Below are 14,034 nucleotides of genomic sequence, written 5' to 3' on the forward strand. Positions count from 1 at the left end.
GAGAGAAACATAAATACTGATATTATAATCTAATGAACACTGTCTCACTGGCTGTCATCCTTCGTCATAGCTCCTACTTCTTTCCTCCCTCAGTTGTCTAGTAGTAAAAATCAAGAGTAGCTGAACTCCAGAGTAGGGCTTCTTATTCCACAAATCTAAATGCACTTAGATATAATAATTATAAATCACGTTTTAAACAACTTTCCTCATCCTCCAGCCAGGCTTCAAGCATCAGCTGAAAACAGTTACAAATCAGCATTCCCTGCTACTTACAAGTTTGCTTAAGAGTAGTAAGTTCTTTCTTTTCCCATCTCTTTTTAAATGTTATTTTAGCTTTATCTTAGAAAAACTCCTACTTCTAAGTTACCCCTGGGGCCTCTGAGGCCAGATTCTTATCCTTGTGTCAAGCGGTGCTCTCCCTAGAGCTCGGCACCAAGATGTTATAAACAGCGGCATCAGACCAAAGTGAGGAAACTCCACTGTCCCAATTTGTGTTAGAAATCTGTTTTTTTTCTTTCAGTCTTTTTTAATTGGGACGCAACGGCCATACACTATATTAGTTTCAGGTGTGCAACGTAATGGCTCAATATTGGTATATATTGTGAAATGACTGCTCCAAGAAGCCTACTTAACATCCACCATCTTACACAGTGACAGTTTTTTTTCTTGTGATGAGAACTTTGAAGATCTACCCTCTTAGCAGCTTTCAAATATACGTTATTATTGACTATACTCACCATGCTGTGCATTACATCCCCAGGACTTTTATGTTATAACTGGAAGTTTGCTCCCTTGCAAATCTCAAACATGGAATCTCTAGTTCTTAGCCTGATCCTACTGGATGGTCCCGAAGTTTCTGTGGAATTCTTATCTTCCACGCCCATATTCATACAACAGGCCTGACAGGGGCTGGTGTGAGGGCACCAGAGTTCAAAAACTGTTTTCTAACCTCAAAAGAGTACTATCTATCTGAAGAGACGGAAGAGTCGCCATCTTAATGGGAGGGTGGGTTACACAGGTGAATACAGTTGTTAAAACTCACCAAACTACACACTTGAGAGCTGTACATTTCACTGCAAATTATACATGGACTTTTTTTTAACATCTTTATTGGAGTATAATTGCTTTACAATGTTGTGTTAGTTTCTGTTGTAAAAAGACTATTGTCTTTTCAATTGCTCCGAGACAGCAAAATAAGATTAATCAACAAGGCTCTGAGACAAGAGCCTGCCTGGACGTTTAGAAGTGGCTTTGCAGGGAGGAGATACGGGAACATGTGTATATGCGTAACTGACTCACTTTGTTATAAAGCAGAAACTAGCACACCATTGTAAAGCAATTATACTCCAATAAGATGTTAAAAAAAAAGTAAAAATAAAAATAAAGAACTGGCTTTGCAAAACGCATTAGACACGTGTGAGAATTTGCTTTCGCTCCTCCTAGCAGGAGCATGAAACGTTATAACATGGCTTCCCTTGGAGCAAGTCCGGCAGAGTAAGGGGTGGGGAGGTCCTTTCCTTTTCAATTTTATGCCCTTCTGTGTGGGCCGAGGTGCCCAGCCCTGAACATGAAACAAAAGATGCCAACAGCTCTAAGCTGGAACCAACCGCTTCTCATTACTTCCACCAAACTACCACTGTCTCTCACCAGGACAGCCTCGGACTTGGTCTGTCTGCTTCTACCCCTGCCTCTCCCACAGTCTCTTCTTGACCGAGTAGCCAAAGTGATCCTTTTAACCTCTAAGAAGTCAATCATGTTACTGCTAGGCTTGAAACTGTCCAGTGAGTCGCCACTTCACTCAGAGCAAAGGGCAGAGTCCTCACTCACGATGGCCTACTACACTCTACCCCGCCGAGCCGCCTTCCAGCCCCCCTCCCCGGCCTCCTCTCCTCCCACTCTCCTCCCTGCATGCCCCAAAGCCACCACACTGGCCTCCTTACCAGCCCTCCATCACACCAGGCACGCTCTCAGCTCAGGGCCTTGGCAGGATCTCCGGTTTCCTCTGCTGAAACACGTCCTCCAGCGTACTACCTCATTAACTCCCTCACCTTTTCCCAATCTTCACTTAAATGCCGTTTCCTCAATGAGGCCCACCTGACCGCCCCACTGAAAACGGCAACCTCACTCCAGTCCTCTGGACGGCCCTCGCCCATAACACTTAACACCTGCGAACGTGCTTTGTACTCTCCTTACAAGTAATACTAGGTTTGTTGTTTATGGTTTCTCTCTCTCCTCTGTAAACTGTTTGGAACTTTTTGTTCACTGGTGAAACTCAAGGGCCTAGAAGAGTGCCTGGAATACAATAAATGAATGACTCTGGATACTAAGGTCATTGGTCATTTTATTTTGATACCTCTCTGCATAACAAAAAGAGGCCACAAAGGGCTTCCCTGGTGGCGCAGTGGTTGAGAGTCCGCCTGCCGATGCAGGGGACACGGGTTCGTGCCCCGGTCCGGGAGGATCCCACATGCCGCGGAGCGGCTGGGCCCGTGAGCCATGGCCGCTGGGCCTGCGCGTCCGGAGCCTGTGCTCCGCAACGGGAGAGGCCACAACAGTGGGAGGCCCGCGTATCGCAAAAAGGAAAAAAAAAAAAAAAAAAGAGGCCACAAAGAACATAGAGATCTTAATAGCCGTCTGACCACACGGAGGGACAGAGAACTGCTTGGTCAGCTGTCTCCTTCCCCCTGACCCAGCATTACAGATTCAGGCACAGGTTTACACCTGCTTGGAAAAAATTAACACAGGCCTCCAGCTCTGCATGATCCAATTATAGTACCAGTAAAATAACAGCCAATAATTGCCAGGGGCTCACCATGTACCAGGCACAGCTCTAAGTGCCCGAGCGCTCAACCTGACTCCTCTGGCCCTGTCAACAAACTGATGTAGCAGGTACTGTTTTTATCTCCATCCCATAATAGATGAAGACCGGGGACCCAGGATTTGAAGCGCGTGGTCTAACTTCAGCTTCCATACTCTTAACCACGTACTAGCTTCCTCTCGACAATTAGATAAACCAGATACCCGACAACCTTGCTCAAACTGAGCCCAAGCAAACTCCGAAGGTTGTGAATTCCAGACCTTTCTTGAAGGAACAGAGCACAAGGACATAAAGTTCTCACCACGTATCCTCAAAGAAAGGCAGGGACAGGCACTGGGATTCTCTGCCTTGGACAAACCAGGCACTTTGGAGCCAGAGAAATGGACTCTAGGACCCAGAGAGTTCCCTTGCCGTCCAGCTTTACAGTCCTTCGATGGCGAACACCAAAGCGGGTTCCCCCAAATAAACTCTTTATCCATTACACACAAGGAAATTTAAATAGCCCCTCTGATGGCTGTGAGTCCAGTTTGAGCCAGACTAACCTCATTTTCCTTTTGAGTAGGGTTATTAGACTGGGAGATCAAAGAAATGCTACAGACATATGGTATCTTGATTTCAGCAAACCATCTGACAATCACTCATGATGATAGATCTTGTGGGCAAGGTGGAGAAATGTGGTTTGAATGGGAAGGTGGGGGGAGCGTTCGGGGCTGCTGCAACAATGGTACCCAAGGAACAGTGATTAATACACGTCAGCCTGGAGGGATGTTGTTAGCACCGCCTGCCAGTGTGCTCTGGCCTTGAGTACATCGGAACAATAATTTTATCAAAGATGTGGGTGATGGGGTAGCATCATGTTGAGGATGTCTGCAAAGAGCAAAACGCTGTGGGCAGTAGCTGACACACTGAATCAAGATTTTAAACCATCACCACTGATTGGAAATGAAAGAGCAAAGCAAGCAAGATTCAATTTAACAGAGACAATGGGGGAGTCTTGTGAAATTTAAGTTCAAAATACCAACTACACAAATGGAACAGAGGAAGCCTCTGTGGCATTAAGATTCCTGGTTGAAGGAAGTGAAGTTGTTTCACCTGGGATGAAGAAAGCTTAGGAGGGACAATAACAGTCACCTCTAGACACTTAAAGAGGTCCTGGAAAAGAGATTATAAGCAGATTCCATATGGCTCCAGACAGCAGATTAGGACTGAAAGACAGCCATTGCCAAAAGACAGATTTAGTCTCAGTGTAGATAAGGATTATTTGAGAATGGGAACTATACAGCAATAAAGTTGGGGTGTGGGTGGCCACGCCTAGGAGTCTCAGAGCGCATAGAAACTAGATGGGCTTCCGCTTGGGACATCTCTAAAAAGAGTCCCACCCTGAGTGGGAGGCTGGATTTGAGGGACACTAGGGTCTTTCCCAACTCTAAGATCCCAAGACTGTCCAACCCTTGTTAACTTCATTTTGTTCTTGCTTAATTTCACTTTGAAGGACTTGGGTGTTTCATAATTAAGGAATTTTTCAGCATACGGATGCCCAGGTCCTCAGATTCCTATTTCACTACACTCAAACCTTCTCATGTTCATTAATAGATTGAGGGACAGACATTAGCGTCAGAAACAAAAATTGACCCTGCCTGTCTTAGTCATTTACAGAGATGAGCTAGACAGGGTCTCTGCCCTTTGTGGGCTTACGGTCTGGTTAAGAGTGCTCTCCAAAACCTTATTTCAACAAATTTAGACCCTAGAATGAGAGCCTTACATTCAGAAACCATTCTCACCTCATTATCTTTAGTTTTCACTTACTATCAAGATGTGATTCATGAGGAATTCTTGATGCAAAAAGAACTTGCAGGAATTTCTGTGATTGATAGTTTGGTCTTGGGATACTCTTCCCATGATTGTTTTTAACCGAGGGTCCCACAAAATCTTTTGGTTCACGATTTTTACTAGAGTTAAAAAGAAATTCAACTGAACTATCAAAACAAAATCCCAACTGCATTTAAAATTGTCTTTGTTCTAAAATTTCAAAGCATTGGGACTTACCCGGCAGTCCAGTGGTTAGGACTCTGTGCTTCCACTACAGGGGGCCAGGGTTTGATCCCTGGTCAGAGAACTAAAATCCCGCAAGGCACGGATGCGGCCACAAAAGAAAAATTCAAAGCATTATATGAAGTCAATGGATCTTCAAGACGTTTGCGCTGACGTGGGACAACAGGAAAGATGTCATATGTGACTGGAACTTAAAGGTGATGCCCACCGTAGACCAGAAGCCCGGAGACTGAAGATGTTTCTGAGCACTTATGCGGCATTTACACTTTCCTGATGGCATTGTGTGGAAAATGCCTCCACAAACAGGAAGAAAGGAATCTTTATTGTTACCATCTTAGCAATATCAGCCCAACAGAACCTCAAGGATTTCCGAGGTAAAGCAGTTTGGTAGTTTTGATCTAGAAGCCCAATCCAGGGACTCCCCTGGTGGCCCAAGTGGTTAAGACTCCACGCTCCCCACGCAGGGGGCCCGGGTTTGATCCCTGGTCAGGGAACTAGATCCTGGACGCCGCAACTAAGAGTCCGCATGCTGCAACTAAGACCCGGCACGGGTAAATAAATAAATATTAAGTAGATAAATAAATAAATAAATACCCAATCCAGTACAACAAGTCCAGAAAGAAATGTGCTGCTGTTACTGGTTATGAGGAAATTACACCCATGAATTATTAACACTTGAAAGATTACGCTTTTCCTCAGTAGCTCCGTGATGGGTTTAAAAGCAGCTTTCAATGGAGCTATTCGGATATCATAATGCCTCAGAAGAACTCACTGAGTAGAGCCAGGAGGAAAAGACGCCTAACGACAGTTCCGAAAATATCCCCCCCTAAAAACACATTAAGCAGACTGCAAAGGGTTTCTGCGAGTGGTAGAACGAACAGAAAGGGGAGGAAAAGGATGATCCTTCCAAAGCAGGCTGAACCCACAATTAGCACTGCCATACCGACCCCAAATGATCGATTCACCCCCTGCGTAACTTCCTCGTCTACGTCTGGGCTTAGCAGGTCCTGGGTCTGCTCTGGCTGAAATGGCGCATCTCACACAGGGAGCGTGGGTCTCTCGGGGCCGTCATCACCTGCCCATTCTACAGGACGATAAGCAGTCCCCTCAAAGGCTGGCCGAGGAAACGCTGAGGAACTGAGCGGGTGTGTCTCGGTCATCGTGGACCTGAGCTCCTTTCCAGCCTCTTCTCACCTCTGAAGCACTGACGATCTCCTCCTACGCCAATGAGAGGTTAGACTGTGAGCTCACTAAAGGGTAGTAAGTTATTTCCAGACCCAGCACAGAGCGACGGGAGGGCTTGGCCATGTGACGAATCTAGTGACCCTCGGGGAAGGAGTTTAGGGAAAAAGAATGAGAAGCACCACCTCTACCACACTCCCAGCCCTAGGTCTCTGTCCTCACAGTTCAAAGATTAAACAGGTTGTTTTGACATGGGTTCTCCCAGACCTGATGAGTACAAATGCAAGTTCAAGTGCAAGAAGGCTTCGTGGGAGGCGACCCCAGGAAGCACCCACAGGTAACTGAGAAGTGAGACGGAGAAAAGAAGGCAGTGAATACACAGTGTGTTTTCCAATTAAGTCGCCACTGTGGGCAACTGCAGCTCAGTCCTCTGGGGAACTCTGAGAGATGGTGTAGAACGTGCCTCAGAGCTCTCGCCTCCAAGGCGCAAGGAAGTGAGGCCACTGGTCCACCAACGCCCCGTCCATCATTGACTGAGTACTACTTCAGAGGCAATGATTCGCTTGCACTTCTGGCTTTCCCTGTGTGCAAGGCCCAGCGCGGTCCATCAGTCAGAAAAAAAAAAAAGCCCTAGGCAGAGTCACAGGAGTTGGCAGTTAGCAGCCATCAGAATGAGAGGTGAGGGCTGAAGGAATCTAGCAGGGCGCCAACACAGTCTGCCGTCCAGAAGGAGAAAAGCTAAGATAAAGGTTAGCACAGAGTTCTAGAAAACTCGGAGGCGGGAGGTGGCAGGCAAGGAATCAGATTCCACTTCACAGAGAAGATGACGTGTCCACTGATTATCAAAGAAAGAGCAGAAATGAGCCAGCAAAATGTTCCAGAAGAAAAGAGTAGTATACACATTGGCCCGAAGGATGAGAAAGCCTGGCAAGTTGGGGTACAGCCAGTAGTTCAGTGTGACTGGACTAGGGTGGAATGTGGGGAAGGCAGGGAGGGACACGTCAAGTGGACAGAAGCGTATCGAGAAGGGCCTTGATTTTCATACTGTAATTCCCCTGGATTTGTGCAGCAACGTGTGGGAGAAAAGACTGATGTTTGGGAATAGTTTGTGCACTCAGACCTGGACCCTAATTCTAGGCTCCAGCGCTTTCTAGCTGCTGCTCCCCAGAGCAAGTTGCTAATCCTCAGTAAAGTACGAAAATCACTCTCATAGAGTCGCTGTGAAGATTAAGTAAGATGATTCATATAAAATCTTAGCATAGGGCCTGACATAGAGCAGAACTGAATAAATGTTAACTAAAAATAAAATAAATCGACTCGCTAGATGACAAACGTGTTACTGCGGTGAGATGGGAAAACGATGGTCTTTTCAGGACATGGCAGTGGATTAACTGTGCATCTAACATGGAAAAAAGGCATCTTGATCCCTACCTCATACTATTTGCAAACATCAATTCCATGTGAATCATGGACCTAAACGACAAAGGCAAAACAAAAAAAAACTTCTAGAACATAAAAGAATATCCTCACGACCATGGGGTCAGTGAAGAATTTACGAACAAACAGAACAGAGCACGAAGACCGCTAACCATAAAGAAAAGGATCCTTAAGTCGGACTACATGAAAATAAGAACTTCCGCTCGCCAAGAGGTAACACTAAGAGAGGAAAAAGGCACACAACAGAGAGACGGTAATTGCAATATCTATAGCTCACAAATAACTCATATACACAACATATAAAGAACTCCTACAAGAAAAAAACATACAAAGAACCTTACTGGAAAGGGAGTAAAGGTCTCGAACAGGGAATTCACAAAAGAGAATATTCAAGCGGTCAAAAATATATATGAAAAGGTGTTCAATCTCACAAGCCATCAGCAAAATGCAAATTAAAACCACAATGAGATTTTTATTAGCTACCCACAGAGTAGCTACAGTGGCCATATATACACTACCAAATGTAAGGTAGATAGCGAGTGGGAAGCAGCCGCATAGCACGGGGAGATCAGCTCGGTGCTTTGTGACCGCCTGGAGGGGTGGGATAGGGAGGGTGGGAGGGAGGGAGACGCAAGAGGGAAGAGATACGGGAACATGTGTATAACTGATTCACTTTGTTATAAAGCAGAAACTAACACACCACTGTAAAGCAATTATACTCTAATAAAGATGTAAAAAATAAAAATAAAAAAGACCATACCATACTTGTTCTCTCTTCATCCCCTCTTATGTGGCCTTCCTCTCCACCCCTCCACTTACACAGCAGTTAGCAGGGCCACTCATTGCTAAAAACGTACCCAGCTCAATGGCCTTGCCTCAGCGCTCATCTTCCTCTCAGAAGCATTTGACCGAAACGATTCCTCCTCCATTCCTGAGACACCTTCTCCTGGCTTCCATCATACCATGCCCTCCTGATTTCCCTTCTAGCTTGCTCACTGCTCTTCCTCAGTCTTTCTTCTCCTCTACTAAAATTCCCAAGTTGGACTGCCCTAGGCTAAGTCTTGGTCCCCTTTTCTTTACTCTCTACACGGTCCCGAGCTCCAGGGCTTCGCGTATCATCTCTACCCTTACATCTCACATCTACATCTCCAGCCTGGACCTCTCTCTTGAGTTCTGAACTCACACGTCTAATTGTCTAAGACACAAGCAGCTCAAGTTAACATGGCACAAACAGAAAAGCATTGATTCCATCCCCACCCCCAAAGATAAAAGATCCACTCTTCCACGAACCTTACCCATTTCTGGAAATGGACCTTCTATGAGCTGTTTAAGCCCAAAACAACAACAACGCTGGGTGTCACCCACAATTAGTATTATTATTTGCTCTTATACCCTGTACCCAAACCAACTGGTAAGTCCCGTCAATTCTATTTCCAAAGTGAATTCAGAATCCAAGCACTGTTCACCGTCACCCTAGTCCCAGCCACGGTCACCACTCACACTGTCTAACTGGTCTACCAGCTCCAGACTTGCCCCCGGAGCGACTTTGCTGAAGTGTGTGTCAGATCATGTCACCCCCGCAAAAACCACTCCAGCCTGTCTCAGGGCAACAGGAAGCAGCTGTCCAAGGATGAAGCAGCATGGAGAATGGTGACTCGGGTGGGAAGGCTATACAGGGGGCATGGAGGCACCCAGACACATTCAAAGGGAGAGAAAAGAGAACTTCGGTCACTTCCAGGCTCCCTCTCCCTTTGAAGCTCCCTGAGACCTTGAGCAATGCTAAAGAGAGATGCATGAGGTAGCAGATGCCACTGGTACTCCACCCACACACGGCCCCGCTCCCCTCCCCAGGCAAGCCCTGCAGACATTCCGGTACACACCATAGGCTTTTGGCATCTCTCTACCTGGCCCGGGAGCCTGCCGAGCCCACACCGGGGGCAGGCCCAGGAGCCAGGGAGTTCATACCCCAGGTGCTCTCCATCAGTGAGCGATGGAAGTTGGTGGAGAAATACTGCAGCGTCCTCACTCCTCAGTGGGATGCTTCTGAGGTGTGTGCTGGATTGAACCCCAGTTGCCCACTTCCCCACTCTCTCCCTGTGCTTCCTGGGATCCCCTCTCAAATAAACTCCTTGCACAGAAATCCTTGCCTCCGTCTCTGCACACTGGGAAGCCCAAATTAAGACACAGAATACTGTGCTTTTCCTCCCGAAGGTAATGCCTTTTACGACATCAAACAGGAACAATGCCATCCTAAATTTATCTGGACAAGAGGAGAGGTCTGTGCACAAAGTATGGAGACACCATTTTTGAAAAACGTAAAAATAATAGGTTTGAAGTCTATTCCTCGTATTATATGAGCCCCATCTTCATTTATTTATTCATGTATAAATATGCACAAATAGAGTATATGTTCATCAGTCATATGCACACACCAAAAATCCCCTCTCTTCTCCATTCACCATTAGTTTGTACTCCAAACAGTGAAAAGGATTATATTAAATTCTGGGTACATAACTACCCCCTCCTGCCTCTAAAGAAAAAGGGGAGAAGAGAACTCATTCTGCTCCATCGCTGAGTTTCACTTGTGAGAAATCTAATTTAAGGTGCAGTGGGTCACGCACACGCACACGCACACGCACACACACACATACGGGAAATGTATGCACCACTCAACAGTCTGCAAAACTTCCCTCCACTTCTTTTGAAGTGAAATCACCACTCACCCTGACCACACTCCCCAGATATCAGCGCTGTTGAAAGTGAAGGGCCGGTCCCTGCTGTGTGGTTTGAGGTAAAAAGGAGGCAGGATTAAAGCGCTCATTTCAAGTCCCAAAAGTAAAATACGACTTGGCCTACGGCAGTCCTAATTCTTTCCAGAACTCATCCCCGGAATTGCCCTTTTAAACAACCAGTCATTAACCCAACTCCGGGTCTTTTATAGCTGCGAAAACCGATCGCGCACATCATTTATTCATTACGCTTATTATTATTGTTATTGCAGAAAAGCAGCGAATTCCCGGGGCGGGGTTCAGAGGGGTTTTTTGGGGGGGGGGGTAGTGCGCGAACGGGGCGGGGGGGTCGGTTAGGAGGCTGTGCGGGTTGCGGGACTGAGGTGCCCGGAAGTCCCCGGGGAAGGATGCCGTGAGGGCGCCCCCGCCCCGCGCGCTCCGCGGCCACCGCCACCGGCGCAGCTGCTGCAGCAACCGGGGAAGCTTCTTATGTAAGTCAGAGCCGCTGACATCACCTTCGCTGCGAGCGTCGCAGCCGCTGGACTAGGCGCCAAAGGACCGGCGTGCTGGCTTACGGCCCCCGCCCACCGTCCGGTTGTTCCTAAATGACTCCAACGCCTCCCGATTTAGCCAACCGTGTGCCAGGGGACTCTCCTGAGCGCCAGGATGACATTTATTGGGAGCCCTGGGATGTCGCAAGAGTGAAGTTAACGGGCAGCAAAGGTGTCCAGGGGTCTTGTACACACGGGTGAATTTGGACGACATTCCACGTTGGGGGAAAGGGAGGGGGGCGGAACCCCTCCGAGAAGATGGCACAGACAGCCATTTAGTAGGAACCCTGTTCTGTTCAGGACAGAAGAGATGCCCAAGGGTCTCATCGATCTCCCCAGGGCCGGGGACACTCCTCCATCCACGCCCCTCCCAGGCCAGAAGGCTGGAGCAGAGCTCTTCGGAGTTCACTCCGGGAGGCGAATGGCGCCGCGCTACGTCGCACACAAACGCAAGGCACAAGTTCGGGGCTTGGTGCAGCACGTGAGGTCACAGTAAGAGGGACAAAAACGCCACGGCGTTGCAGAAGCCCTAAGAGGACACTCACTGCTCCTCGAGCGGCCCAAGCACGCACTGGGGTGGGGGTGGGGGGACTACAGGGCTCCGGGATGGGCTACTGGAAACCACAGAAGTTGCACCAACCTCCCGCCCCGCCGGGGAGGCACCGAGAAATCGAGCCCCAGAGGTGAATGACAGGCCCCCCTGTCTCCTGTGTTCCCATAAATGCTCCCTCTCAGCCCACGGCTGCCTTCGAGTCCCGAGACTGCCCCTTTAACTTTCTCCCCTCCGCGTCTGCGTCCCTGCCCCGAACTCCGGGAGGCCTGGGGTGGGTCTCAGGGGAGGCAAGCGTAAGGTGCAGAGCTGCAGCAGGCGCGGCGCCGGGATTGCGGCGACCGCGGACGGCGCGAGGGTGCGGCGCCGACGCGGAGCGCCGGGCGGGCGGGAGGACGGCGCGGGTACTCACGCACTGCCTCCTGCTTGGGGTCCAGCGTGCCGAGCACGCGCTGCACGCCACCGAGCTTGCCCTGCAGCGCCCAGACGCGACGGTGAGTGAGCTGGATGTCGCTCTCGAGCTCCTGGAAGAGGCTGCACGCGTGCCGGGCCACGTCCGAGAGCTGCCGGAGGACGCGGGCCAGCGCCGCGTTGCTGACCGCGCACAGGTCCAGCATGAGCAACACGGCCGCGGCCGCCGCCGAGGACGCCTCGCCGGCCGCTGACGCCGCCTCCAAGACCCCTGCCGCGCTCTCCTCGCCCGCCGCGGGCGCCTCTCCGTGCGGCGGCAGCGCCTGGTCGGTTGGCGCGGGCAGCGCGCGGGGCGCGCGGGGAGGATCCTCCGGCCCCGGCGCCACGGCCTCGTCCCGTCGGCCGGGCAGCTGCAGGGGCGGCGGCGGCGGTTCAGCGCTGCCTCTGTTCGCGTCCTCCGCCGGGTCAGGCGCCGGGCGTCGCTGCCGGCACAGCCACTGCGGCTCCACGATCCGCTTGGCGAAAGGCATCCCGCGCAGCCGGGCCGCGACTTTCTGGTCTCCTCAAAGCGCCCCGGGCGAGCGGGGAAACGGGCGCGCCCACCTGGGTGGAGAGGGGTTAGGAGTCGGGCAAAGGCGTGTTCGGGGAGTCCGGATACGCAGGGGGCTCCTCGCTCACCTGGCCTCCTCCTCGTCCCCGCCCTCCCCTTAGCAAATCAGTCCAGCCGCTCCTCCTCCGCGTGCACCGTTCCCTGAGGAGGATGACAAGCGCGGGGCACAGAAATCCCGGGGCGCGCCTTGGCTCTCCTCACTTGCTTCCAACCCGGGTCGGCTGGCTCAGCTCCATCATTCCTGCGCTCGCCGCCGCCGCCCCGGCCGCTGCCGCCGCCACCGCCTATATAAATGGGCGTGTGTGTGTGTGTGTGTGTGTGTGTGTGTGTGTGTGTGCGCGCGCGCGCGCGCCTGTGCGCGCGCACCCGCGCGCGTGTGTGTCTGGGTGGGTGGGTGTGCGCGCGCCTCAGTTTGAAAGTACCCCGGCTCAGGCCTCTCCCCGCGCGCCCCTCGGCCGCTCCGGGGAGCAATTGCGCCCGGGATCTGTCTCCCTCTCTGGGCTGGGAGGAGGTTTCGGAAAGGCGCTTTGAAAACCCGGAGAGAGGAATCCGCCTCCAGCCCAGGCGCAGGAGGCGGCGCGGGGGCGGCGGGGCGGACGCAGGGCAGGGGAGGGGAGGGGTGGGGGGAGAGGCCCGGGCGAGCGGGGCGCAGCGCCCTGTGCGGCCGCTGGGAGTCACTGGTGGCCTCGCCTCTCCAGGCTTGTTCAGATGCAAAGACACTTCCTCGCATCCGAGGGGTGAGGATTGAGACTGTCAGCGCGGTGAGGGCGGGGAGTCCTCAAGTTGGGGTTGCCGGTGTGGGTGGCGAGCGCAGAGGCAGGAGGGTGGGGTGCTGGAGATGCGGCAGATTTGACGTGTTGGAGCAAGTTGCTTCGCCGAATTCCAGCTCTGAGCAAGTCCTTTGAGTTCTTAGCTGGGAAAACTGGGCTGCCCCTTAGAGTGCCCTGGGCTCTGTGAGCGCTGTGACACAGCTGGGGAGGGTGACGGGGCGTGGGCACAGCTTGGGGTGGCCAGAGAGGGCAGGACGCTATTTATACCCCTTCCCGGGCATCCCTCGGCCGGCCGCTACGCTGGGCCAGGTCCCTATAGAACATCATGAATGAGACCCAAACCACCCGTGAGCAAAACCCCCAGAAAACTGCTTGCAAAACTCATTGACGCGTTCGGTAGGATAAGCCATATTACCTCCCTGTCACCCTACTCTGCTGATCAGACACGGGAATGTGAAAGTTCTCCATCAGAGAGCTGATGGTTCACAGAAGGGAAGATTTTCCCATTTGGTTAACTGAAAGGTATAAGTTCTAAAAAGGCATGTACACTATTTCGATTGCAGCAGTCGAAGGCTGGATGCTGTCAGCCTAAAACCCAAAAAAGAGTTTGAGAAATGTTAATAAAATGCATGCTTTCATCCCTCCAAAAAGAATACTGTAAAAATATTTTTTATTTTAAAGCCACAAGCCAGATCTGGGGAATGCAGACTTCATTTCATGTGTCTAAAGAGAACATGGAAAAAATATGTTTTATGGCAACAATAAAGCCCTCCAGACCAGTGGTGGGGCCCGCCACTCGGCACTCTGGACTGGCCCATACTTCAGTCATAAAGGCTTCAATAGACCCCCCTCTCCTATTCTACCTCAAAATATAACATTTTTGGCGAGGGAGTGTGCTTGTTCATAAAAGATCCAGGCTGGGGA

General features: G+C 50.7%; 1 protein-coding gene across 1 annotated transcript in view; it reads right to left on the reverse strand.

Annotated features, from left to right (window-relative positions):
- Positions 1-12,856, reverse strand: part of NHS (NHS actin remodeling regulator) — a 349,773-nt gene extending 336,917 nt beyond the window's left edge. Inside the window, exon 1 of the mRNA XM_033849801.2 lies at positions 11,732-12,856. Within this exon, the coding sequence (XP_033705692.1) occupies positions 11,732-12,260 (529 nt within the window). The 5' untranslated portion in view covers positions 12,261-12,856. The remainder of the gene's footprint in view (positions 1-11,731) is intronic.
- Positions 12,857-14,034: the final 1,178 nt, after the last annotated feature.

This window comes from Tursiops truncatus, chromosome X (assembly GCF_011762595.2).
Source record: "Tursiops truncatus isolate mTurTru1 chromosome X, mTurTru1.mat.Y, whole genome shotgun sequence".
Lineage (NCBI taxonomy): Eukaryota > Metazoa > Chordata > Mammalia > Artiodactyla > Delphinidae > Tursiops > Tursiops truncatus.